Source organism: Amia ocellicauda, chromosome 12, assembly GCF_036373705.1.
Source record: "Amia ocellicauda isolate fAmiCal2 chromosome 12, fAmiCal2.hap1, whole genome shotgun sequence".
Classification (NCBI taxonomy): domain Eukaryota; kingdom Metazoa; phylum Chordata; class Actinopteri; order Amiiformes; family Amiidae; genus Amia; species Amia ocellicauda.
Genome location: NC_089861.1, coordinates 14,408,535 through 14,434,976, shown reverse-complemented (window position 1 = coordinate 14,434,976; position 26,442 = coordinate 14,408,535). Strand labels below are relative to the sequence as shown.

Genomic DNA, 26,442 nt, shown 5'->3' with positions numbered 1-26,442 from the left:
GAGAAGTTTAACCTTTAGATGCAGCTTTGCATACTCTTTTCACCACCATCTATAGATAAGCTGTATTAAGTCCCAAATATATCATTCAGCTGGCTAAAGTAGACTGCTGGACCGTTTTAAGTTTGTCAGATCAATATAGAAGACTAACCATATTCATTTAGATAAATTTAGGTAAAATTATCATTCAAAAAAGGAAAATTGGTAAATGGAATAATCAATGAACTACAAGACACTCATTTAAAATTGATGTTTTATTCACCAACAGATAATGAGTCAAAAATAAATGGCTGGTTATGCTTCTTGCGGACCCTCCAAATCATACTACACACAGGCACAACTCGGTTTCCATAAGCAAAACTCCTCTTTATTCCATACTGGTAAACTGTGGGGTATACATAGAAACTCTTAAATTAAAATAGTATTCAGCAATTTACAAATGATATTAAATGAGCAACCTACCAAATCCTTAAACTAGAGACTTATGAGTTTAAAAAAAGATCAGTTATGTCCATTTCCAAAATACCCATGGTACATTGCAGTCATTTACACAAAATCTAGTAGTGGACCCTGTAACTAACTGCAAACCAGGAAAGGTGTGGGGTGTATGAAGATGGGATTTCAGTTACTCTACCATCCAGTCCAGAGGAAAGGAGGTGCTATAATGCCCCAATTTTAAGGTCAATGAAGCTGGATTTGCTTTGCTGGACTTGTTCTGCTTATAAACATGTAGTATGCAATATGACAAATGTTTCTGACATCAGGAACTCATCTAGTCATCCAAGAAAAAGTAGTTCCCGCTCTTCTTCTGCTCCACATCCTGTTTCAAGAGAAGAAGAAAGGCATTCAAAATGAAGGATGTAAAATAAAAAAATAAATACAAGTACTGGGATTAGCACAGAAGATTCATCCTGCCAATGGGCTCCAAATTTGCCAGATTGTGTACACTGGAATTAATTCGGTCAGATATGAGACAATTATATGTACATGATTGATTTGATGTTTTCTTTGGTAGCCAACAGCATAAGCAGCTTTTTACCTTAATGGAATTCATCTTGTTGATTCTTGGTCGGAAGTTGTTGGGGTCTCTTCTGAAGGTGATCTCCAGCTGGGCTAAGAACTTATTCATTCCAGCAAGTAGTGTCTGTGGCCTGAAAGGAACCGGCGCAAACCAAACATTAGCTCCACATTATCTACAGACCAGAACAGCACTCAAAATCTTCTCTTTGCCGGGGGGAGGGGATCTCTTTCCAGATCCCTTACGCAGATCTTACTCACGTGTTGGCAAGTGTACTTCTGGATGGAATACCATCGAACACGATGACCCGATCGGCCAGGTAGGTGGCCATGATGAAATCGTGCTCCACCACAAAGGCAGTCTTCTTAGCATGTAGGATGAAACTAGAAGAGAAACATTGTGTCGTTATGCGAATGGTTTTCAGCATTAAACACTAGACAGGAACGAGTCTCCAAAACGGCAGCGACTTTTGCAGACTTCAATAGAGCAACGAAACCATGTATAACTTGAGCTCTCTCACCGTTTGATGACCCTGGCAGCCATGAGACGCTGCTCAGAGTCCAGGTAGGCCGAGGGCTCGTCGATCAGGTAGACGTCGGCTGGCTTCCCCAAGCACAGAGCCAGAGCGACTCGCTGCAGCTCACCTCCAGACAGGTTCTGGACCTGTAACATCACCATAAGCCAATTATGAAAATGTTCGTCTGCGCTCATGAAACACCGGTACATTAGGACGGTGAGACGTGCATAATTAAGACCTAGTCCAAATCAAAACTGACCTACCCACAAACTCACTCTCTCTCTAATTTGTCACTGCTTTCAAATAAAAACAATAATTTGGGTACAAACTTTTGAAGAAAGGCCATTTGAAGGAAGGTCAGACTTTTCATTTGGTACCAAGTACTCAAAAAAATATGAATTGAGTGCAGAATACACGATAAAATAAATCTTAAGTACCTCATAGTGCCTTGTGTCTAAGCCATTTAATATACTGTTACAACTTTAAACTGGGAAATGGTCACAAATACCATCACACTATTCTCCAGACTTACATCTTGATCAATAATGCTGTCGATCTGCATGGGTTTCATGACGTCAGTAACAAACTGCGGGTGGGTGTAAGCATCTCTGATCTTCTCGTGGAGTAGCTGGCGTACACTTCCCTAAAGCAGAGGAACAACACGTATTTATTTCACAGAAGATCAGAAGGCTTCTTCCATGATTAGAGCGGCAACGACTTCGGGACCCACCTTGAATTTGGGGCTGATCTTCTGAGGTTTGTAGCTGACATTTAGGACGGGAACATCACCTGTGGTAGAGTTTCAACAATGTGAGTCTCAAACCGGGACGGACGGACAGACTAAAACAAGATAAGGGGAGGTGGTAGCTTTCTTTCTGGGTCACCGATATGAGGTTTAACTGTACAGATGCACTATAGAATTTGGCCTCCCAAGAGTCAGGGCTGTAAGGGTAGCCCACAGCCAGCATGGACATATGTAGATTTATTAGGAATGATTTAAAATGGTTGTCTGAATTGATGCATCAGTGGCCAGGTCATTGAAATAAAATAATTCTGACACTGATACTTGTTCATGGGGTTCACAGATCAAGAAACTGAACAGACATAGTTAGAAAAGAGACAAGGGGCAGAGGTGGGAGCTGATATTACAATAGTGTGCTCTGTATTTACACCTAGGACACTTGCAAGGGCAGTAACTCAATACTAGATCTCAGAAATAATCTGTGCATTAGAATTGGGGTAGCACTAGGGCTGTGCGATATGACGATATATATCGTATGACGATAGAAAAACGTCTATCATTTCATATTATGCTCTATCGTTTATATCGTGGTGTCGCAAATCGCACTCTTTAAGTCATTTCGACGCTTTGCGTTCTTCCCGGTTCTTCCACTTGTGCCGAGTGCGGCAAGAAATGGGCATCAGAAACACAGACAGACATGAGGAGAGTGAACTGACAAACAATAACCAACACAACCAAGAGATACTTTAATGCACAAGCGCACACGGTCCGCACTGCTCTCCTCGCCGGGCTAAACTCGATCTGCAAGTAGCACCCACGACAATACACGATCGCACCCCCACCCCCACTAATTTAGACGAATATAATTTGTATAAAATTAAAGAATAATAGTTTGTTTGCATTTTAATAAATTGGAAAGCAATGCAAACAGATGCAGAAAGTTTCATTAGATGGTGAAGTGGTATAACAGCTTTTATTATTAATATTAATAATAATAATAATAATAAAACTATTTAGTATTTAAATCATGTATATATATATATATATATATATATATACACACACACACACACACATGTATATATACATATATCCCATAACATAACACACGTAATAGTAATCACACACCACTTGCACTGTTATATATTGCATTCTGCATATATTTACCATGACAGCCTGCATGTAATATTTGTTAGTTTTGCATATTTAATGATTAAATAAAGACTTGTTTAAATGTCTTTGGTCTTATTTGGTAGCTTGATTTGATAAAAACAAGGCATATCGAGGTATATATCGTGTATCGCCCAAACTTCCAAAAAAAAAATAAATACAATTTTTAAGTCATATCGCCCAGCCCTAGGTAGCACAGATATTTTATATTTTATATTTGGATATAAAAACAGGAAAATAAATGTAAGAATTACCTCCTTCATCAGGCTTAAGACGTCCAGCTAGCATTCTGATGAATGTGGTTTTACCAGTTCCTGAAAAACAGATAGTCTTAAGCAATCTATCCTTATCCAATGACAAGATGACTAATGAACATGTGGTCTGGAGAACACATTTTAGGTTTACTGTGAATATAGCTAGACATGAATGGACAATTAAAACCTTGAATTTCAATTTGCAACTGCTCTTAAATCTTTGTTGAACCTTCAACATATACTAAAAATATAAAATATCAGTTTCAAAATATTGTGTGTGTGTGGGGGGGTGGGGGGATCAGGGATATAAAGTTAAAATGTGAAAAAAGCTAATTTCTATGCCAATCGCTCATCTGCTGCTATACTTCAAACATGCAGTAGTTCATTGGAAACCACGGTGGTGATGATTTTTTGAAATTGCATGGAGCACTCACCATTCTCTCCAAGCATGACCATGATCTCAGAATCAGTGAACTCTCCCTCCACGATCTCCAGCTCGAAGTCCCCCATGGCCTTCTTCATGTGGGGGTACTGGTATCTGCACATCTTTTTGATTTCCTCCTCGTTGGCGGTCTCTGCCACCTTGAACACCAGCGAGGTCTCCCGGAACCTCAGGTTCTCCGTTGGCACATAGCCGTCCAGGAAAATGTTGATTCCTAGAACAGAGGAAAGAGAGAGATTGTAACTCAGCTGTAAAAATCACTCCCATCGCAAGTACTGAGGTTTAATGTCAGAGATATGCACTGTGCAGCAGTAAGATTAATTGTAGGTTTTAAAAGCTGTGCATTTCCTCAAAATAGCTTTTAAAATTAACATTTGACCTAAAAAGGTCCAATTCCTGTTACAAGTTGGGCATTTGGGTTATTTATATATATAACAAAAAACACCAAATAAAAACAGGTCTTAAAACAAACAAAATAAAAAAACAGCTGTACCTTCCCTAACACTGAAAGGCATGGTCACCACTCCATATGCGCTTGGCACTCCATACAGGCAGCAGATGAAGTCAGACAGGTAGTCCAACACACTCAAGTCATGTTCAACTACTATAATATACCTGAACAGCACAAACAAATACAAATAAATTAAACTCTGAAACACACATGCACTGTAAATTACAGTATAATTGTAAATCTCAAAAAACCACTCACTTCTAAATCTTTTGTAGTCATTTTTGTATTACTTTAGTATAAATACATGTTTTTCCTGACTTCATGTGAACGAAAAGACACAAATTCGCCCGTTTTCTCATTGGAAATAGGTACATTTCAAAATATTACTGTCCTGGTCACAAAAGCAGAGTTTGTGGGGAATAATAGCCATTTTCTATACTATTGAGGCATAAGCAATTAGGATATAACACTTGTTAGCTCGTTGGAATGTTCAGGTTGCTAAATAAAATAAACACTTCTTCCTCATTCACAAGTACTAATAATTCAGGTTTAGTAAAAAATCTAATCAATTGTATGCTTTTGTCATTATCACAAACATGCCATTTGCAAGTGTGTGCATTTCTTTCCTCCCTCTTTCATTTCAAATGCTCGTCTTTGGAAACGTCACCATCCTCTTGACAATGCTAAGGTTAAGTCAAAGGTTAAGATGGAGTTTCACCTCGGGGTTGGGGCAAAACCAAACCTTATAGCCTGCTGTGACGCACCTGTCTGGGGTGATGAGGGAGCGAATGGTGATGGCAGCCTTCAAGCGCTGCTTCACATCCAAGTAACTGGATGGCTCGTCAAACATAAAACTGCAAAAACAAGAGCAAAGGAAAGGTTCAAGCCTCCGAATAGCTGCAATGAAACAGACATTGTGTAGAGGCCTTCGTACATAAGTCAGGCAAAGGTGGGGGTGGATATAAGAATTAAAACAAGGATGGAGAACATGACCATGACTTACATGTCCGCTCTCTGGATACACACCACAGCACACGCAAAACGCTGCAGCTCCCCTCCGGACAGGTCCTCCACATTCCTCTCCCTGAGATGGGTCAAGTCTGGTTTGGAGGAAGGCACAAAGGATTATTATTATTTTTTTAATTCACAACAACTTGATTTAAATGTCTCTTCTTTGACACTGGATAAAACCCCTGGTTTCACTTCAAATTCAAACACGTCGCTGAATTAATTTATTTAATACAGTGTCAATACTGAGTGTCTTTCGTGTTTTAAGATTGGAGGATTAATAGGTTTAAGGTATAATTAAATATTTCATCGATCGTTCAATACATTTAAAAACATCGTCTGAATTGTAATTTCCAACCTTACAAACTACTTTTAGGGATGTTAAAATGTTTCAGTTCTGAACGTGCCTTTGGTATGTGTTAATGTTCATGACCTACAAAAATATCCTTTTAATACTTTTAATTAAAAATAAATGTTACCATGACGCACTGTAATTCTACTGTTTTTCTCCAAGACCGTTTGTGAATTTCATTGAAAAGTGCAGTGAATTTTCTGGACTAATTATATGCTCTAGGATTGGTTATTTATAGCTCTTCGTATTACAAGCTCATGGTGAATATTCAGATAAATCAGTTATGGAATTAGATGTTTTGTATTATATAATTATTATAATAAAAGCACATACCAAGCTGAGCACAAACAATATCCTCTGTCTTGGTGTCATCTTTCCTGCTCAAAATAGAACCCACAGTACCCTGTTGACAGAAGCAAAAATGTTTCTTACAAACTGAAGTGCCTTCCCCACCTTCATAGTCAGAAAAGAAAATAACTTTACAATTCGTATTTATAGTCCAACCCATTGTTAACGTATTTAACTTTCACAACTATTCTGGATTTGAAATCTCAATGTAATGCTATGTACCTACAAACAGGCCCTAATGTAGCTTGTATATTATTCTGACTCTCTCATTACTGAACTATGTAAACTTGTCATAGGACAAATACTGAACCACAATAATAAGAAGTGTATGATTGTGTTTAAGTCAGAAGGTAGTTTATTTTTATTATTTACTTTATACTTGATAGATTAAGACAAACTACTGGATAAATATTGCACACATGTATGCATTTACCCTATATCACACTACACAAGCAACTGGATTAATTAACTTGCATTTTACAGAAAACTATCAGAACTTATTCAAATCAGGGCACTAGAATTCAGCAAGTCTGAATGACTAGTCTTGGCACATCATTAAGCCCAGACTGACCCCTTTTATTAAGCCAAACATTAAAACATATTTATACTCCCTCTTTTTCATTTTTTTTTTTTTGGTTGAAAAAGTTGCCAAATCCTATGATTAAATGAAATACAACTGAGGAAATGTCCATAGGTCAGTTATCTGACTGATGGCACAAAGGAAACTCTCACTTTATATTTTGCTTTACAATGTCAAACAAAAACTTTAAGCTTCAACACACTAAGCACACAAAAGCATATAACAGCACAAACTGGTGCCACACAGCCTGGTTGTATTGCCCTGTTGTTCTGCTTGAGCAGCACTAACCTTGACTGTCTTGGGTATCTGGTCCACATACTGGGGCTTGACAATGGCCTTCAGGTCATCCTCCAGGATTTTTGTGAAGTAGTTCTGCAGCTCAGAACCTCGGAAGTAGGTGAGGATTTCCTGCCAGTCTGGTGGAGCCTGAGAGTTGGGAGCAACGCTGTAAGTTAATTTAACTAAAAATGTATTTATATTAAAAATCATCAAGTATTCAATATATTGAGTGGTTCTGAAACATATGACCGATCACTATCAGCACAAATGATAAACTCTTGAGGGAAGTATTCCTCTTGTAAATCAATAAACATTAATTTGATCATGCAGGTCCCATGTAAATTCTAGCTTCAACAATAAATTGCTTCTATGGGACTTAAGGGACTGCATAATTATTTTTTCCCCCACTGGAAAAATAATCAGCTTCAAGATTTATTTTTAAGCCCAGGACACACCAGCACGTCGCTTCGCTTCAAACTTGACGCTCCGCGGACAGTGCCACACCAACGCGTCTCCCAAGTGTCAAAAGGAAGAGATTCCATTTTGCGCAAAACAATACAATTACAGAACTATATTTTACAGTTAAAAGTAAAAGTAAATGTCATCATTTTGGGAAGACCCCACTGAATCATCAACAGATGAGGAGGAGATGGAGCCACAGGGTTGGGAAATTGACTTTTTAAATAAAGAACATTTACCTTAGTTTAATAATCATTCATATTATGTGTATTTAAACATGGATAAGTTATTTTTTTGTTTGTGTGTGCTTTATGTCCTGTTTTGATCTGGACTCACCTCCCGGTTAAAACAAATCTCCCGGCCGATCGGCGATTATACAGTTTAATAATACAGTTTACCTTGTTAACTTAAGGTGGATGTGGAGAAGGGATATGTATTAATTACAGGCAATATGGATCAACTTCCTTTCCTAATATGAAGGAGACATTGGATTCAAACCCCATAGGCAACTTAAAAAAAACAGTTAATAATAATAATAATAATAATATAAACTACTTAATACATCTGTGCCATAATGTACAACACTCTGATTGATGTCACCACTATATTTGGACTGCCATTGGTCGAGAGCCATGCATCTCTCAAGCGTCACGTCAAAAACTGCTCTGGGAGAAATCTTGACATGCGCTGGTATGTCCTGAGCTCTACTCTTACAAGGCTGCATGTTTTACACTGCATAATCTATAGAAACCTATTCTCTATAGGATTATCTGCCTAATGACTTTAGAGGTGATATTATATAAAGATATTTCAATATCTTAAGTGGACTGAATATAATACAGGGTATAATATAGGGAAATAAATCGTTTTTTTTTTTTACCAAAAGAAGATAGCATTATAACAACTTATCAATTTATTTTATCTACAATTAATGACCTACATGTCAACATGAGTAATGCACTCAATAATGAGTAATGAAATCAACAACACTGTTTCCTGCAGTAAGACTCACATCAAACTTTCCCAAGTTTGGTTTCTGTTTCCCTGCTAGGATTTTCAGAGCTGTTGATTTCCCAATACCGTTGGTTCCGACCAGACCCAGAACCTCACCAGGTCGGGGAATAGGCAACCTGAAACACAGAGCGAGAGCAATAAGCCTCCTCAGAGAGCCGTAGACAGGAGTCAGACATTTCTCTGCATTGTCCAGTTTGTTTTTTCACTGCAAATACAAACTACATTAAAGATCTACCTAGACTACTAATCTCACATGTCAGGAAGCTGGAAATCCTGGAAAAAACATTGGCTACCAGTCGACTGATAAGATTATATACACATATATTAGTGATAGAATAGCTTTCCAACAATTTAGACAGTCAAAGCAATACAACAATGACAAGTGTGTATATAATTTTGCCACTAATTAGGGTACAATGGACTACTAAGAAAACCATCCAGGTGAACATACCTATGAAGCTTGAAGGAGTTGGCGCAGTATCTATGGGTGGTCTCTTTCTCCAGGTTGCTTGGCAGGTTAACGATGGACAGAGCCCCAAAAGGACATTTCTGAAAAGTACCCAAAACTTTAGATGCCAGTATTCTTCCTACTGAAAGTCTTCCAAATACACATCCTATATCAATTAAGTGTAATATTACCATCCCTCCACAGTTCTGTTCAAATTGAAATATATATACATTTACATTCAATGACAGGGTAGCAGCAGTCATGTATGTACTGTGCATATAGGTGTTTGTTTTCTAAAGCTTTTAATGTATGTATTAACAGTGCAGAAAGAAATGGCTTACTTTGATGCAGATACCACATCCAATGCAAAGAGATTCAGAGATCCATACAATTTTGCTCTGTGATGTGACCTCTATACACAGTTTCCCTGGAAAAAAAGCCAATGGAAAGAAAGTAAAACAACTGCAACTTTCCTCAATAGCAGCAAGTAAAGCAACATTGTTCTGAGAATGTGAAATTAGCATGATATTCTTTATATTGCGTGGAAAAATGACAATCTTATGTTTAGAATTGAATGTATGTTCTCGTTCATGTTCATGCACTGGGCAGGTAATGCGTTTCTTTTCCCGATTGCTCCCAGGAGGACTTCAGCCAAGTAGTCCCTAGACAGATCTGCAATCATTTAGGTAAAGCTGGCAAAAAACTGAAACTGGTGGCTTGTCAGCAATGGTCGAACAGCTCATGGTTAATTTGCTATCAACTGGTCCTTACCCATTCGCACCACGGGACAGCTCTTCTTGCACTCCTGCCTGCATTTCTTGGGCTTGCACTTGTCATGATTGACAATGGCGATCCTGGTCGGCTTCTCTGACATTCTGCCTGCCTCTTCTTACACCCGGGCAGAACAGATCTTATTTCCCCAAAACGGCAGGCCACACCCGAGCTACAGAGAGATAACAGAGAGCATAATGCACAGTCTGAGACACTGGCCAAGCAACACCCTCCCCTGGGTTTATACTGCAGAACGAACAGTCACGGCTAGTTAACAGATGGGACTGAACTATATAGTTATTGACAAAATCGTCATTATGAAACATGCACCTGCTGATTTAAACAAAAACGTAAACAACGATTAATTAATCCACACGAATAGGGTCAAATTAAAAGTGAGGAAAATACATAGCATCTGCTTATTTCAGCATGAAATGTTATCATTCTTGATTGATGCTGGTGCACCACACACACACACTGTTAGATCAATAGATTTAAAAAACGAGCTCAGCTAATGATCGCCCAACAGCAGAACCATCTTAACTCTCGACGATCATTTTAAAGCAAACGTACACACTTTATACATACAGAAAAATTATATATATATATACATTAAATCTACACAGGACACGTGTCAGCCATGGTACCTGTCAAAATCAGGCGAATCAACTGTAGTTTGTAGTTACTGCTAACACGTACATTAAACTGATGAGATGCATGCAACTGCATGCAAAATACTCGAAGCCTTTATACTTAAGCTGGCTGATTAGGTGTCGACAAACTGCGTGTAAAACATGACATTTATTCCATAAAACGGAGACGTAATCGGCCGGCAGCACAGAATACACACGGAATGATGACGACAGTAACGATATTAATTCTGCTGAGGCCTGTCGTTCGTACACAGATCGATTGGTCACGATAACCGTTATCAAACGTGTTATTAATATTTCTATATTAGGAAATGCCGCACAAAATAAATCGACTGATAAACTCTTACTTGCATCTGAAAATAAAATACATTAGGCCTTGGGCCCGAACCCACAAGCGGACTAGGTACAGACACAGCATACACATGGGCCGACCAAATAACTCGCCACCACGGCCGCAACTTCATCTAAATTTCCACACACAATTACAACTGGAGACCATCGACACTGCCATGTGTTAGAGCAACTCACCCTGGACAGATCTCCTGCGTTTTCTGTTTCCCAGACTGTGGATTTCAATGGCAATCTGTGCTTCTCTGGCTTTTTTTCTCCCTTTTCGTCCAACGTGTGCTCCTCGGGAGAGAGAAAGCCGGGGAAGAAAGATGGCGCTCCACTGCGCATGCTCAGAGGCAGTTCAGAGCGCCGCTCCTGTTGACGTCATCAAACGCGACGGACGCTGGCCGGGCGGGTGGGAGATTCGAAGTGACTGCGGTGCTGTTTTTTGAAATGTAATGTTAATTTAAATTCAACTATGAGTCTTTAAACCGCATCCCGAAACTCTCATATAACTCCAGCAAGACGGACAGGAGACTATCCAAGTAACAGGTTGACATTTATGTTGCTTACCTTTGTATATTTATATACGGGAGTAATATGAGTGGAATCAGTGCAATGTTGATGTTTTTTAGTTTGTAATTTCTAACTGGCACTCAACAAAAGTACATAATGATGTATTTAAACAGTTGCCTTAAATCATATTTAATCGCGGTACGTTTCGTAAGCAAACCCTGCTTGAAGTCCAGTAGCAGCCGATATAGTTTAATATCTAGGTACGTTGTTGTATTTTTTTGAATGTGGGAATCACAATTTATTTGAATGAACCTTCTGTAAATGGTCGTGATTCTGGGAATCGTGTTCCTTGTTCATGGGTTCACAATATCTGCAATATAAACTGTGGCTAAACGTCTATCCTGTTTCTATCTGTACAGCATTATTCCATCAAATTATTTAATCAAAATACTGTATAATCTTTACACTGTATAGGCTATCTCCCACAATGTATGATATAATAGACACACACGTACCCAGTGTAAAGCAATATATGAATCTTATATACCCAATATAAAGCAATATGTGAATTATATCTATATAACCTACAATACATGCATACTATGTCTAACAAGGTTATCTGATTACTTACTTTACAATGGCCAATACATCTATGTATAGATATTTAGGGCTATATAAGTAAATGTCCCAATTCATACAGATATGCTGTAGCCGAATTTCAAACCAAATTGTATTTTTTTTAATGATTAAAATTAAATTATTAAAATTGTAAAACATGATTTATTTCAATATGTTTACAATTATGAGTATCTGGTGTTTTCTTTTTCCTCTGTTAAAGGTGAGACTTTACAGCCTTTTGGAAGCTGTGTAGACCAATGGTTCCCAAGAAGCTGTTAGATGATCTAATTGTGTTATTTCAACCTTGTCCATTGGTTTCAGCTCAGCTTTCAGTTGTTTCTACCAGCAGACATAGGTGTAGTCTTTTGTAGTCAATAACAAAACAACTTTCCTAATTTTTAATTATTTTTTTCATAAAGGGGGCGCTGTTGTACAGTTTTACATCACTACACAGTAGGAACCTGTCGACATTACAGTTATGAAATTATCAAGTATACAACTTTATGACTTCATATCCAATGTGCTTTGAATTCAGTGTCACCTTCTAATGACCTTCTTCAGATTGTTCTATAGGTAAACTATGACCTAATTTCCTTTGCAACCCTTCTGGTGTTGTGCATAAAATGAACATTTATTCCTTAAAATAGATTAGATGGTTTATGAATGAGACACAGTTATGTATCTTTAAACTGCATTAGGCAATGGGGGGATGATGAGGACTAGGTTGTAAAGACATGACAGTAAATTAATTTGCAGACTCAGCATTTCCCTTTCAGGATTACCCATGTGAGTCTGCATTGTATCTGGATGGTATGGGTATTCAGAGCTGGCAACATGCTCCTGTCAGAGAGAGGCCTCTGTAAAGCATTAGTTCCCCAAAGTTTGATCTTTTCAGTACTAACTACTGATAATCTGCCCTAATCAATTTGCCTATTAATGCATACAGTGGCTATAGAAAGTTTACACCCCCTTGAACTTTTTTCACATTTTGTTGTCAGTGTCTCAGAGTTTCATGCATTTAAACAAGTATTTGTTCCACTATCTTTACACCATACTCCACACTGCTACATGGAAATAGTTATTGCGGAAAAATTATATATAAATGAAAAACACAAAACTGTAATATGATCATTGGATAAGTCTCCACCCCCTAGAGTTAATACTTGGTGGAAGCACCTTTGGCAGAAATGACCGCTGTGAGTCTGTTGGCATAGGCCTTTACCAAAGGACTCTACGCCTAGATCTGGTGATATTTGACAATTTTTCTTTACACAACCATTCAATCTATGTCAACATCCTTGGGGAGCATTGATGAACAGCAGTTGGGGCTCTAAGTGGCCCTCTAAGAACATCTTTTTGTAGTTGGTGCTCTAAGTGGCCCTCTCAAGAACATATTTTTGTTCCTCAATGACTCTAGTGTAGTTTTGGCTGTTTACTTCAGACATGGTCCTTCTGAAAAGCTAATTTCTGTCCAGATTCAGCCTTCTTGCGGAGGACAGCAGGTTTTCCTCAAGGACTTTCCTGTACTTTGCTACATTCATTTTCCCTACTACTCGATCAAGAGAAATCCCCATATGACGGTGCTGCCACCACCATGCTTTACAGTAGGGGTGTTTTTTTTTTTTTTTTTTGGTGATGCGGTGTATTGGGTTTGCACCAAAAATAGGCTAACACTTTACATTTAGGCCAAATGTTCAATTTTAATTTAGGTCTAGTTTTAGTTAGTTAATTTCTACGCAAATTGCAATAGCAGGTACATTTGTAAATAATAGTAGCATATCCATTCATTTTATAATTAAAATTGCAAAATCTGCAATTGGGGTCCTACACCGACCCTGAGTAGGGGAATCATAATTTTTTATGACACAGGAATAACACCCGTTCTGTTTTTGAAATCGTCATCAACAGTGTGTCTGATGATTTAATTCCAGGATCTCCACAACTCTTGTGTGAAGAAACATTTCCTGTTCTCTGTTCTGAAGTCCATTTGTGGCTCTGGGTTCTGTATCATTCTTGATCTTGAGCAGGTATTGACATGGTCAATCCCTTTAATGATTTTAATCCCCCATGTATTCTTCTCTGTTTCAGTCCAGAAATGTCAATCCCCTTAATCTGTCCAGGCACAACATTCTCTTCAGACCTGTAATTAGAACGGTTCATTTCCTTTGAACTGCCTCTATATAGTGATTACTTTCATAATTTGTGTCGACTGAAATTGAATACAGTATTCCTGATTAGGTCTAAATAGTGCATATTAAAGTTTAATCATGACTTATCTTACTTTCTGGAGTTTAAATTCTACACTTTTAATATTTTCAGGTATTTCCTGGCCTCTTTTTACAGTTTCATAATGCTTTAAAAATTAGGATTTTGTATGTGCTACCTTTGACCACGTTACTTCCTCTAGGGAAATGCTAGATGGGGACAGACATAACTGGTTTGATCTAAACCCTGTCCTCCTGGGATCAATGCCATTAAGTTATGTTATTAGGTAATAAGGGACTCTGATCTGATGGGTTAAATCTGTAAACTTTTCACATGTGAACTACAGCATTGAAAGATTCTTGAGTAGCATATCTCTGTGCAGTACTTGGTTGGCCAAAATGAAAAAAAAAAAATAGGTTCCTGTACACACAACACCTTGCTGTGTCTGGCAACATATGATTGCCTGAAGCAAAAGATCAACCAGTAATGTTTTTACAACTGTAAAGTGTAACTTTGTAAAACTAATATTTTTGTTCTTATTGAAGATGGCTACAGCAAGCAAAACTCCCCCTGGCGCAGACCCCAAGCAGCTGGAGCGGACGGGCACAGTGAGAGAGATCGGCTCACAGGCCGTGTGGTCCCTGTCATCCTGTAAGCCTGGTGAGTATTTGTGGAGCTCGGTGCTCCAGTGGCCATTCTTGGAGCTACTCAGGTTTTCAGTTTTGACATTCAGCCAGACTGTTATAGCAATTCCTCCCTCTCTTAGCTGATTTACAAAACCTGCAAAAGACCCTTAATCCCCCCCCCTCCTATGCCTACAGTGCTGAGTTTGATTGTATGTGACTAAACCAGTTTAAAGCCATGACCTAATATTGTTTAAATGTCACTGCTTTGCTAATATTTTATTTTTAAATTTCCCCTTTAAAATCTGTAAAAAATACATTCCTACTATTTTTGCCCACTGACAAAGAAATGATCAGTCTATAATTTTAATGATGGGTGTGTTTTAACAGTGAGAGACAGAATAACAACAACAAAATCCAGAAAAACGCATTTCAAAAAAGTTAAAAATTGATTTGCATGTTAATGAGGGAAATAAGTATTTGACCCCTTCGACTTAGTACTTGGTGGCAAAACCCTTGTTGGCAATCACAGAGGTCAGACGTTTCTTGTAGTTGGCCACCAGGTTTGCACACATCTCAGGAGGGATTTTGTCCCACTCCTCTTTGCAGATCCTCTCCAAGTCATTAAGGTTTTGAGGCTGACGTTTGGCAACTCGAACCTTCAGCTCCCTCCACAGATTTTCTATGGGATTAAGGTCTGGAGACTGGCTAGGCCACTCCAGGACCTTAATGTGCTTCTTCTTGAGCCACTCCTTTGTTGCCTTGGCTGTGTGTTTTGGGTCATTGTCATGCTGGAATACCCATCCACGACCCATTTTCAATGCAAACTTCAGACGGGCCTGTACATGTGCTTTCTTGAGCAGGGGGACCTTGCGGGTGCTGCAGGATTTCAGTCCTTCACGGCGTAGTGTGTTACCAATTGTTTTCTTGGTGACTATGGTCCCAGCTGCCTTGAGATCATTAACAAGATCCTCCCGTGTAGTTCTGGGCTGATTCCTCACCGTTCTCATGATCATTGAAACTCCACGAGGTGAGATCTTGCATGGAGCCCCAGACCGAGGGAGACTGACAGTTATTTTGTGTTTCTTCCATTTGCGAATAATCGCACCAACTGTTGTCACCTTCTCACCAAGCTGCTTGGCGATGGTCTTGTAGCCCATTCCAGCCTTGTGTAGGTCTACAATCTTGTCCCTGACATCCTTGGACAGCTCTTTGGTCTTGGCCATGGTGGAGAGTTTGGAATCTGATTGATTGATTGCTTCTGTAGACAGGTGTCTTTTATACAGGTAACGAGCTGAGATTAGGAGCACTCCCTTTAAGAGAGTGCTCCTAATCTCAGCTCGTTACCTGTATAAAAGACACCTGGGAGCCAGAAATCTTGCTGATTGATAGGGGATCAAATACTTATTTCACTCATTAACATGCAACATCAATTTATAACTTTTTTGAAATGCGTTTTTCTTTATTTTTTTGTTATTTTGTCTCTCACTGTTAAAATACACCTACCATTAAAATTATAGACTGATCATTTCTTTGTCAGTGGACAAACATACAAAATCAGCAGGGGATCAAATACTTTTTTCCCTTACTGTATTAAGGAAATGAAAATGAATTTCCATTGAATTTGATGTGGCAGAAATGGTTGGCCCAGAACAGTTCTGTGTTCTTCTTTGGAGTGACACATTTGGACAGTTTCTGGGAACAAATTAGCAACATGATGATTTATGAACAATTGGCAATGTAAAAATTTAGGTAATATTGAAGTGAGTGGGACATTGTATCATTTTACCACTGAGTGTCCTTCAGTCTTGCCAATTGGATATCTTACAGTGTTTTTTATTCCTCAGGTTTTGGAGTTGATCAGCTTCGGGATGATAACCTGGAAACATATTGGCAGTCAGACGGATCTCAACCGCACCTAGTCAACATTCAGTTCAGGTAGTGTACAGAGAACTCCCCCAAAACTGAATCTGCAGTTACAGTACTTCTGTCACACTCTTAAATGATTAAGGATCGCATTCTATCTCCATTGCCATTAACATCATAGCAGAGTTAATATACTTTACTGCTGTGGAACATTTCTCTAACTTGTGTATTTTTCGTTATTTTCCAAAATTTAAGGCAGGACAACATTAATCATGCTGGATCAACAGTGTGAATTTGAACTTCTTTTCATCCTCCGTTCAGGGCTTCTTTTAAATGAGTAATTAATAGGCATTTGTTTTGCCTTCAGCCAAAATCGGTTGAACCAAACCAAACAATTTCAGAAATGAAAAAAACAAAGGGCGTTTAATAGTTTTCAGATAAACCACAGGTTCAGAACTGTTTAAGAACAGCTATAATGATAACAGTTTGCAATAAGAAAAAATGCTGTAGGAGCAGCGCACCAGAGGCAATGAATAGTTTTGATGTTTTGTTTCTTAATTTTGTTCAAACAGAATATAGCGATCCTATGAGAAAGTAGGGTAGAATAGCATTTTACAGTGTTTTACTCTGGGGAAGGGAAGGAGAGATTTCTGTATGGGATCATAGCGAACTTTCTTCCTTAATATCCAAGCTTAAAGTTGTTTGATACGCTTCCATTTTTATTTTATATTTTGCAGAAGAAAAACAACAGTAAAGATGCTCTGCATTTACGCAGATTACAAATCAGATGAGAGTTACACCCCCAGCAAGATCTCTGTCCGAGTGGGGAATAACTTCCACAATCTTCAGGAGATAAGGGTAGGAATCTTTCACAGCAATCTAAATCACAGCAATAAGAAGCTCAATATTGACCACAGTGGCAGTGGCTAAACAGTCAAATACATGCTTATGATATTGGGTCCTTCACATTAAAAACAAGCCAGAATATCACATTTAATGGATATCAAAATTAAATCATTGATTGCTGTTCCCCATCCTTGAGTGGTCCAATCCTTCCAGTTTTCTAAGTATATATAATATATGTCTAAAATATATAAAATAAACTATGAATATTGTCTATTTAAGCCACAAGTGGTTCCATTGCCATGGTGAGTTGGTTTCAATGAAATCCAGAACATCCTGTAGCTCTCCAGGCCTAGGCTCGGGGTCTGACCACTCCTGATTCACATTCCTCTGCTTTCTCACAGTACAGGAAGTAACAGCTTCTTGTGGACACTAGATGTCACCATTGCTGTAGATCATTTACTATGGTTTTGTATTGCTGGTTATTGAAACTTACTTACTGCAACTAGTAGAACAAATGTAATATTCCATTTCCATCTATAATATAACAAATTGAATGATCCAGTCATTAGTTATTTTGCAATGTGTCACTTTAATTAGGTGATACAATTATTACAGACAAGCAGGCATGCAGGACACAACTTGGGACATCTTTTCTGAAGGTATTCACTTCACAGTAAACAGTTTTTCCAGATTTAACCCTAATACAATGCAGTAGAATTGTCAGTGCTGGATAATTGCTTGAATTGTCACAGTTGTAACTAAGAGATGGAGAACTCAAGATGCAATATTGCATAAACTTTCACTTGTACAGTTTACACAACATAGAATCCTATATACTATATTTTATAACTGAAATTACACCTAACTACCAGGTAATCGCAAATTACAAACTTATTAAAGCCCCTTTCTGCTACTTGGATATTAAAACGCAATAGGGTACAGGTTTGTAATTTGTGGTTTCCGTGTAGGCCAAAGTGTTGATTTGGTCTAGGCCATCTTTCTTTTCAGATTCATTTATATCAATTACCAGTGAGCTTTAGCTGACTTCAAAAGACCATTCCTGTTTCCTACTTATCATTTTAAACACAGAAATGGCATCATTACAAAGTTAAATAATATGGAAATTGAAGAATCTCTAAAAGAGTTAAAACTAGCAACGGCAGGATCCAGACCACATCTCAAAATAAGCCAACTGCTATATCTCTAGCCACCAGAGCAACCAAAAAGTCAGCCCTACACTGCACTGAACATTCCCAGCTTTTCATACTGAATATGGTACTAATTGAAGCTGAGCCTGGCCAACATTACAATTTCCACTTCTGCTCGTAAAACCTCCAGCATCTTTATTATCACTGAGCTGATACTTCTGGAATAGATTTGTATTGCATTATTGACAAGCCGCTTCCCCCCTTTCCTATTAATGTAATTCTAATTTAATCAATCCCAAATGAGGATAGACAGAGACTGTTATTCTCATGAAAACATGCATTTTATTTATAGTCTTTAAGGTCAAAAATAAAAACTAACCACATTCTTAACGTATTCTTTAAATCCTCTTGTCATTTAACTTCGCTTGAGTTTAATTTTGACTGTTCCTTTTATATGACAAAATATATATATGTGTGTGCGTGCTCCGTGTGCCACGATTACCTTACACAGTTCTAGGTCAAAATTTATTTTTCAGCATTTGTTTTTCGAATGACATTCCTGTATAGATTAGCTTTAAACCTTTCCTGCTCTCTGTGGATAATCCTCCAAATCCTCAAAATAGGCCAGCTTGTGCAAAGAGTAGTTTGACATGATTTAAATGTACTGTACCATGGTACTTCTTTGAACTTTACACATTTGTTAATGTGTGCATAACTTTATTTTTTAGAAGAAAGAAAATCTCTTTAAAATGAGAACATAACAAAATAAATTAAACTAATACATTACAAATTGAGGTTAAACTAATACTTTAGACTGGAAGAGCATAGTGTTCAAAGAAGTGAAGTGGTTTGAACTTTGAGTCAGAGAGCTACACTTGTGATTGTTGAAGGTCTACGTGCTCTTGGTGCCGTTTTAAGAAGCTTGAAGTTCTGCATAGTCTGAGCGTTCTTTTTAATTAAGTTCCCCAGCTTCACCTACCGCATAGCTGCACCTTTCACAAAGCGATTACCTTGAATTACTATTTCATTCCCAGATTCCAGAGCACTAGCACTGTAAGGAAGACAACAACTTCTTAAGGCACAAGTCTAAACATCTAAAGTTAATAAAGGCCATGGTCATTTTACTAGTTGGTGTATATCCTTTTGTGGGTATTATTTGTATACACTTAGACAGGATACAATTTAAAAATACATATTAGTTGGGAACTTCATTAGGATCTTTGAGTTCTGTTGAACATAAGCTGCTGCATAAAGGACTTTTACCCTGTTCATCTCCAGGTGGAATTATGTATAATGTAACCTACAGAGTAAGTATGTAGACTGAAAGTACAGGCTCAATATTGGGAATGGTATAGAAAATGTCCTTCTTTCTTCTGTAGAATGAATAGATGCTTTAATTAAAAACCCATGTTATGAAAAGGTTTAATGATTCATATATGTATTGTTTGTTGGAAGGTAAAATGAAGATGAATTCAATTAAAATGCAGTCCTTGCTAACCAACTTATCTGATGAATTGGGTATTAATAATTGCAATTCATTCACAAGAGCACTTTTTTTAAAACCATTCTGTGTCAAAGCAATGCCTGGTTAAGAATAATGTCGACTTGCAGTGGAAAGCTGTGCGGATCTGAGGGGAAGAAAGGATGGTTTATTTCACCTTAAGTGAAAACGACATTATGGGTAATACAGGATTTAGTGGTTTTGCAGTTCAGTGCATGTGTTTGAAAGCTGTTCTTTCAGCAACGTGGGTGGCAGGTTATACTACCATCTCGTGTATTGTAGTTGGCTCTTCACACTTGCCAGAGTCATCATTCAGCCGCTTGGAAAATGTTAATATTGTTTTATAATGAAAGCTGAGATCCGTGTTGAATTCCCAAATAGGCGAAGAGGAGTTGTAATTGCAAATTTCTAAATTAGATTTACATATTTATCGTTTTCTTTCTCATTGCAGTCCACTAGAAACCTTACGTCTTGGTCTTTTTCTAACCACAACTTAAATCCTGAAAGTGTGTCATGTAAATAGAAGAAAATAAAATAACAAGCACAACTGAAAAACTTTCCATATTGTCATTATTTTCTTTTTTCTCCTGTTGCCCTTTATTTGTACCACAGTCTTTGGCTTTAAATCTTATTATTTTTTGGTAAATAAACTGGTTTCTGGTAAGAATTACACACAACTTAGTGTGAGGTCCTTTTATAAAAGGGATCTGGAACCTTTTATCCTTTAAAAAAAAAAAAATGTTTTCTGTTTGTGCTTTTGTAAGAAAACTTCAACCTTGTGTTATAAGAAAGAAATCCGGTTTCTCCCTTTTCTGGAGCTGTGTTTTTTTTTTTCTTGTTTTTTTTTTTAGCATTGTGGTAACATTCATTTGAAAAAAAAAAAACTGCATATTTTTTTTTTCTTTTTTCTTCTCATAAGTAGTTCCAGGTTTCTCTTGTTTGTATCCCCTTTCCCATTCTGAGTGTGTGAAGCCAGTGCTGGCGTGTATCTGACACCTGCTGTGGGGATGAATGGGGTCAGTAGCAGGGCTGTAGCAGCTGCGAGTTCACGCTCCAGACCCTGCCACTCAGTGCCAAAGCTGGCTGTTCAGAAACAGCTGATAAACCAGCGCTGGTTTTTTTTTCTGTGGGGAGAATGCATTCTCCCCTCTGCCATACATATCAGGGCTGAAGCCAAGGGAGGCTGAGGTCCAGAAACTCCCAACATTTATTCCATCTTTTGCTAATGGACTGAGATTTAAAGCATTATTTTGTCACAGACTGACCTCTTAAAATGCCTTGCAATGATTTACAGTACTTACATGTGGCTTGTCTGTACTCCTCATTTTATCATCCACTTTGATAGAGCTATAAACGTTATTCACAAAGAAGCATATTTCGAAATGCCTCAAGTGATCAGAGTATCAGGTACCTGATTAGCATGTTGAAAGAGTATAATACATTTCTCATGGAGAATTTTGTTTTTTGCTTTTGTCCAAAAGCTTGTCTGCCAAGCCTTTTGTTATTTCTCCTTTAATGCTGGTAAATAATGATCTCTGATGTATTAATTTCATTTGTATTATTTATCTAATGCCGAATTTTGTGTTGAATGTCGTTTATATTTCCCTTTACAGCAGTTGGAGCTGGTGGAGCCCAGTGGGTGGATACACATTCCTCTCCTGGACATTGTCAATAACCCCATTCGCACCTTCATGATCCAGATTGCAGTGCTGGCTAACCACCAGAACGGCAGAGACACACACATGAGACAGATCAAGGTGTATACGCCAGTGGAGGAAAGCTCCATAGGCAAATTCCCAAGATGCACCACAGTGGACTTCATGATGTACCGCACAATCAGATGATTGACCCTCCCCCCCCCCCCCCCCCCGACAAGATCTTAGAAAGACCATCATTGATCGTTGGAGTGATTTTATTCAAGCCTCCTTGGCACAGGTTGTAGGTTTTCCTTTCAAGAAGACTAATACAGAATCTCCAGATATGGCCTATAACAGCGTGATACCAAACAATGGGGATCCTGTGTGTCTACGCATGTGTCTTATCAGAACTGACTGTGATCTGAGCAGGTTGGTAATGCTTTAATAAACGACCTCCCCACAGATGCTTACCTTGCATAAGTGGCTTCTTGCTGGGAATTTATATGATCCATTAATTCTTTCTTCATCACAAGTGTATAATGACGGCTTGCTCAATTAAGAATAAGGAATACGTACATTAAATATGTCATTAAACCAGCTATCCATTTAAAATGTTAGGCGTAAAAGGTTATGGTACTACTTTATTTGGCCAGCAGAGGTCAGTCTATTCTATTAAAAAAAAAAAAAATCTACCAAGTGCTGCCTTCAGTCTGGCTTTGTTCCAGAGTCGATCAGTTTAACGGGAAGAGCAATTTGACATGTTTTATTTTAGCTTTAGACTGCTTGTGTCGGTGAGCATTCTTCATCAAATGAAAGAAATGGATGGCTTAGGTTAAAAAATATTCAATTCTAAGCTACAGAGAAATGAAATGGCCGGAGAAATTCAATACAGATACTTATTATTCATCCTAACAGTTCCTTTGTAGATGAATTAACATGCTTACAACCTTACAACAGAAAATGAAAAACTACTTTTATTTAGATGTATTCATTCATTTGTAATAGAGCATGTCATGATAAAAAACGATTAAAACTCAAGGATTGCTGTTTAAGTCTTTGCAACTGTCCTTACCCAGGTCAAGTTAATTGTCACAAAGCATTCAGTGAACAAGAACATACAATATACAACTTCAGTCCCAATATAAGTACAATTAGCTAAGAGCCCATACATGTTTCTTCAATAAATATCTGTAAATGCTTGAAAATCCAGATTTTAAATGGCAAAACTCTCCCCTCTCTCTCAATAGTAGTATTTAGTTATTTTATTTAAAAGCCTACAGATGAGGAATAGTGACACAGAATATTTTTTTACTGATCAGTGTTTTTCGAGAGTTCATCTGAATTCTTGATCAGAATGGTACAACAAAAAGCAGAACAAACTTAATTGACTGAGGAAGGGAACAAGTCTGTGCAAAAATCAAGACCCTTTTAAAAAAAGAATATGATGGAATATATATATTTTTAACATATTTATAAATAGATTTGTATCTGTGTTATCTAGTAGTACACAGATATTTAGAAGTTGTCTTATACTTATTTCTTAGGCTGTATATACAGAGGTCTGACAAAATAACTAGTATTGCAGAAGATTAACACAGTGCTGGCTTTGATGCTGTTGAGAAGTGAAATCATTTACAGGTTGTTCCAAACACTTGGATGAAGCTCAATTTAATGAACAAGTCCGGCTGTATCAATGAGACCAAAGCTGGGGATTTAGAACAGGTGGACAGACACATTGGCTCCGATTCTGTGTATTCTTTCACAAGCGCAGTCTTCTTCCAGAGATCAGCGTCCCATGAGAACCACACAGCAACTGCAAAGCATGAAGAAGATTATTAGACCTAGCAGGCCCTATTCCTAGGTATTACAGTGCATGGTATGTTTGGCTTTCAAAAGGGCTGAAATATGATCTAAAGGCCATAATCTGTCTAATTGCTGACTTATTGCTTGAATTAAGAACTATGCCACTCATACCTCAAGCCAAGACGTCTGTTCTCCCCAGAAAGAACATTTGAAACTTAGCATCTGGATTCCCAGCAAATCTGTCCATTATATTTTAATTGAAGACGACTGATAAATGTTCGGCATTTTAGCACCACTGTCCCCCTGTTTCTTTTTCCTTGATCCTCACTGTCAGCTGCTGCTTTGGACAAGTGATGCTCTAAGGTGACTTATTTGATTAATTATGCAGAGCGTTTATCACAGCTGAATAAGACACTCTAGAAATTGTGATGTGCTCTTTCTGTAGCTGCCTTAATTATTCAATTTATATATGTATACAATTTTTCTGGACTTGGGCCCCAAACCTGTACCCTGTATTCCCCTGTGTTTCAAGTATTTGTTGTCTCTGAGGACAAGGAACAAGGAGACACAAAATGGAATTAAACAAAAACCTTGGAATTCAAATTCAGCGGGGATATAATGAAGAATCCTTTGGCTTATTTGTTAAAATAATTTAAAAACTGCAAAGCATTGATCAGACTTCTCAATCCATGTATTCCTGATCACCAGGACTGTAAACTGGCATTATTAGGCCTTTAGAGATGAGTACTAGACACTACATTTAAATTACATTGGATACACTGTTATTCCTACCTTCTACACCTCCTTTGGCAAAGATTCCTATTCCTTGTTATCAGTGCTGTAGTGCTTTTTCTGTGAAATGAAGTGAAGGGTCGCTATTTATCTGTCCCCCTCACCCATTTCCCCATACAGTAATGCAGTTTATCTGACTACTGTAGTACCATATTTGAAAGCTCTACGATTACAAATTCAGACAATCTGGTTTTGCAGTATTACTCTAAAGTAATAGTATACAAGACACTAGACCAAAACCCATTCATATACAGTATAAGTAAATAAATCGAGAAATGCCTGTTTTCATAATTCCTATGCTTATCCACTATTAAACTGCATTATTTTAATAGTGATGTGTCGAGAATGTAACTAAGCCAATTCCAATATCAACACTGTTCATCTAGTAATAACCTGAAGAAGTCCGAGAAGGGCCTGTCAGTTTTTGCAAGGTAATACACATTGAAAAACTGCAAGAATGTGATCAAACCTTGATGCATTGCACTTCAGATTTTGTACCTTTGGATTTTGAAAACTATTTTCAGATAGATTAAACTCTTGTGTACGTGTGTATACAGTAATTGTCTTAACAAGTATTCATACACTACTTTCCTAAAGTAATTTACTATTGTCTGAAGTGTAAGATGTTCACTGTTATATACATGACAGTCTTTTAAGTGTGCTGAACTCCTGGTCCTGGAGAGCCACAGGGCCTACAGGTTTTTGTTCTATCCGGATTGTTAACTGCTTAATTAGGCAACAATTTCCTGTGTTCAAGGTATCCAGTGTTTGGTAGAAAGACCAGGAAAACCTGCAGCATTGCAGCTCTCCAGGAACAGCGTTGGCCACCCCTGCTCCAACCCGTGGTGGTACTATATACAGTGAGGGAAAAAAATATTTGATCCCCTGCTGATTTTGTACGTTTGCCCACTGACAAAGAAATGATCAGTCTATAATGTTAATGGTAGGTGTATTTTAACAGTGAGAGACAGAATAACAACAAAACAATCCAGAAAAACGCATTTCAAAAAAGTTATAAATTGATTTGCATGTTAATGAGGGAAATAAGTATTTGATCCCCTATCAATCAGCAAGATTTCTGGCTCACAGGTGTCTTTTATACAGGTAACGAGCTGAGATTAGGAGCACTCTCTTAAAGGGAGTGCTCCTAATCTCAGCTCGTTACCTGTATAAAAGACACCTGTCCACAGAAGCCATCAATCAATCAGATTACAAACTCTCCACCATGGCCAAGACCAAAGAGCTGTCCAAGGATGTCAGGGACAAGATTGTAGACCTACACAAGGCTGGAATGGGCTACAAGACCATCGCCAAGCAGCTTGGTGAGAAGGTGACAACAGTTGGTGCGATTATTCGCAAATGGAAGAAACACAAAATAACTGTCAGTCTCCCTCGGTCTGGGGCTCCATGCAAGATCTCACCTCGTGGAGTTTCAATGATCATGAGAACGGTGAGGAATCAGCCCAGAACTACACGGGAGGATCTTGTTAATGATCTCAAGGCAGCTGGGACCATAGTCACCAAGAAAACAATTGGTAACACACTACGCCGTGAAGGACTGAAATCCTGCAGCACCCGCAAGGTTCCCCTGCTCAAGAAAGCACATGTACAGGCCCGTCTGAAGTTTGCCAATGAACATCTGAATGATTCAGAGGAGAACTGGGTGAAAGTGTTGTGGTCAGAGGAGACCAAAATCGAGCTCAATTCAACTCGCCGTGTTTGGAGGAGGAGGAATGACCCCAAGAACACCATCCCCACCGTCAGACATGGAGGTGGAAACATTATGCTTTGGGGGTGTTTTTCTGCTAAGGGGACAGGACAACTGCACCGCATCAAAGGGACGATGGACGGGGCCATGTACCGTCAAATCTTGGGTGAGAACCTCCTTCCCTCAGCCAGGGCATTGAAAATGGGTCGTGGATGGGTATTCCAGCATGACAATGACCCAAAACACACAGCCAAGGCAACAAAGGAGTGGCTCAAGAAGAAGCACATTAAGGTCCTGTCTGTCACTGTTAAAATACACCTACCATTAAACTTATAGACTGATCATT

General features: G+C 38.2%; 2 protein-coding genes across 5 annotated transcripts; one reads left to right on the top strand and one right to left on the bottom strand.

The window, feature by feature from the left end:
- Nucleotides 1–342: 342 nt before the first annotated feature.
- On the bottom strand, nt 343–11,170 carry abce1 (ATP-binding cassette, sub-family E (OABP), member 1). Its single transcript, XM_066718419.1, has 18 exons — nt 11,032–11,170; nt 9,851–10,022; nt 9,421–9,506; nt 9,083–9,180; nt 8,630–8,747; nt 7,168–7,305; nt 6,285–6,354; nt 5,595–5,691; nt 5,356–5,445; nt 4,634–4,755; nt 4,133–4,354; nt 3,699–3,758; nt 2,263–2,321; nt 2,065–2,175; nt 1,536–1,678; nt 1,276–1,398; nt 1,037–1,148; nt 343–817 (listed from the first exon to the last, which is right to left on the bottom strand). The coding sequence occupies exons 2-18, from the start codon at nt 9,951–9,953 to the stop codon at nt 770–772; spliced, it is 1,800 nt and encodes a 599-aa protein (XP_066574516.1). The 5' UTR covers nt 9,954–10,022; nt 11,032–11,170; the 3' UTR covers nt 343–769.
- A 27-nt stretch (nt 11,171–11,197) lies between these two features.
- On the top strand, nt 11,198–22,257 carry anapc10 (anaphase promoting complex subunit 10). Of its 4 annotated transcripts, XM_066718422.1 has the most exons (6): nt 11,242–11,385; nt 13,899–13,994; nt 14,718–14,832; nt 16,643–16,733; nt 17,399–17,519; nt 21,770–22,257. In XM_066718422.1, exons 3-6 carry the CDS (start codon nt 14,718–14,720, stop codon nt 21,998–22,000), a joined length of 558 nt encoding a protein of 185 aa, XP_066574519.1. In that variant the 5' UTR covers nt 11,242–11,385; nt 13,899–13,994; the 3' UTR covers nt 22,001–22,257. The 4 variants fall into 4 exon arrangements, with proteins under 4 accessions (XP_066574520.1, XP_066574518.1, XP_066574519.1 ...); XM_066718423.1 differs by lacking the exon at nt 13,899–13,994 and having other exon boundaries at nt 11,198–11,288; XM_066718421.1 differs by lacking the exon at nt 13,899–13,994 and having other exon boundaries at nt 11,234–11,385.
- Nucleotides 22,258–26,442: the final 4,185 nt, after the last annotated feature.

Coding starts and splice junctions, on each gene's coding strand:
- abce1 (XM_066718419.1), bottom strand. CDS start 9,953: ATGTCAGAGAAGCCGACCAGGATCGCCATTGTCAATCATGACAAGTGC. Junction 3,759..4,132: donor GGTCATGCTTGGAGAGAATG/GTGAGTGCTCCA, acceptor TCTGTTTTTCAG/GAACTGGTAAAACCACATTC. Junction 1,679..2,064: donor ACAGCATTATTGATCAAGAT/GTAAGTCTGGAG, acceptor GTGATGTTACAG/GTCCAGAACCTGTCTGGAGG.
- anapc10 (XM_066718423.1), top strand. CDS start 14,718: ATGGCTACAGCAAGCAAAACTCCCCCTGGCGCAGACCCCAAGCAGCTG. Junction 14,833..16,642: donor CCTGTCATCCTGTAAGCCTG/GTGAGTATTTGT, acceptor TTTATTCCTCAG/GTTTTGGAGTTGATCAGCTT. Junction 16,734..17,398: donor CTAGTCAACATTCAGTTCAG/GTAGTGTACAGA, acceptor TATATTTTGCAG/AAGAAAAACAACAGTAAAGA.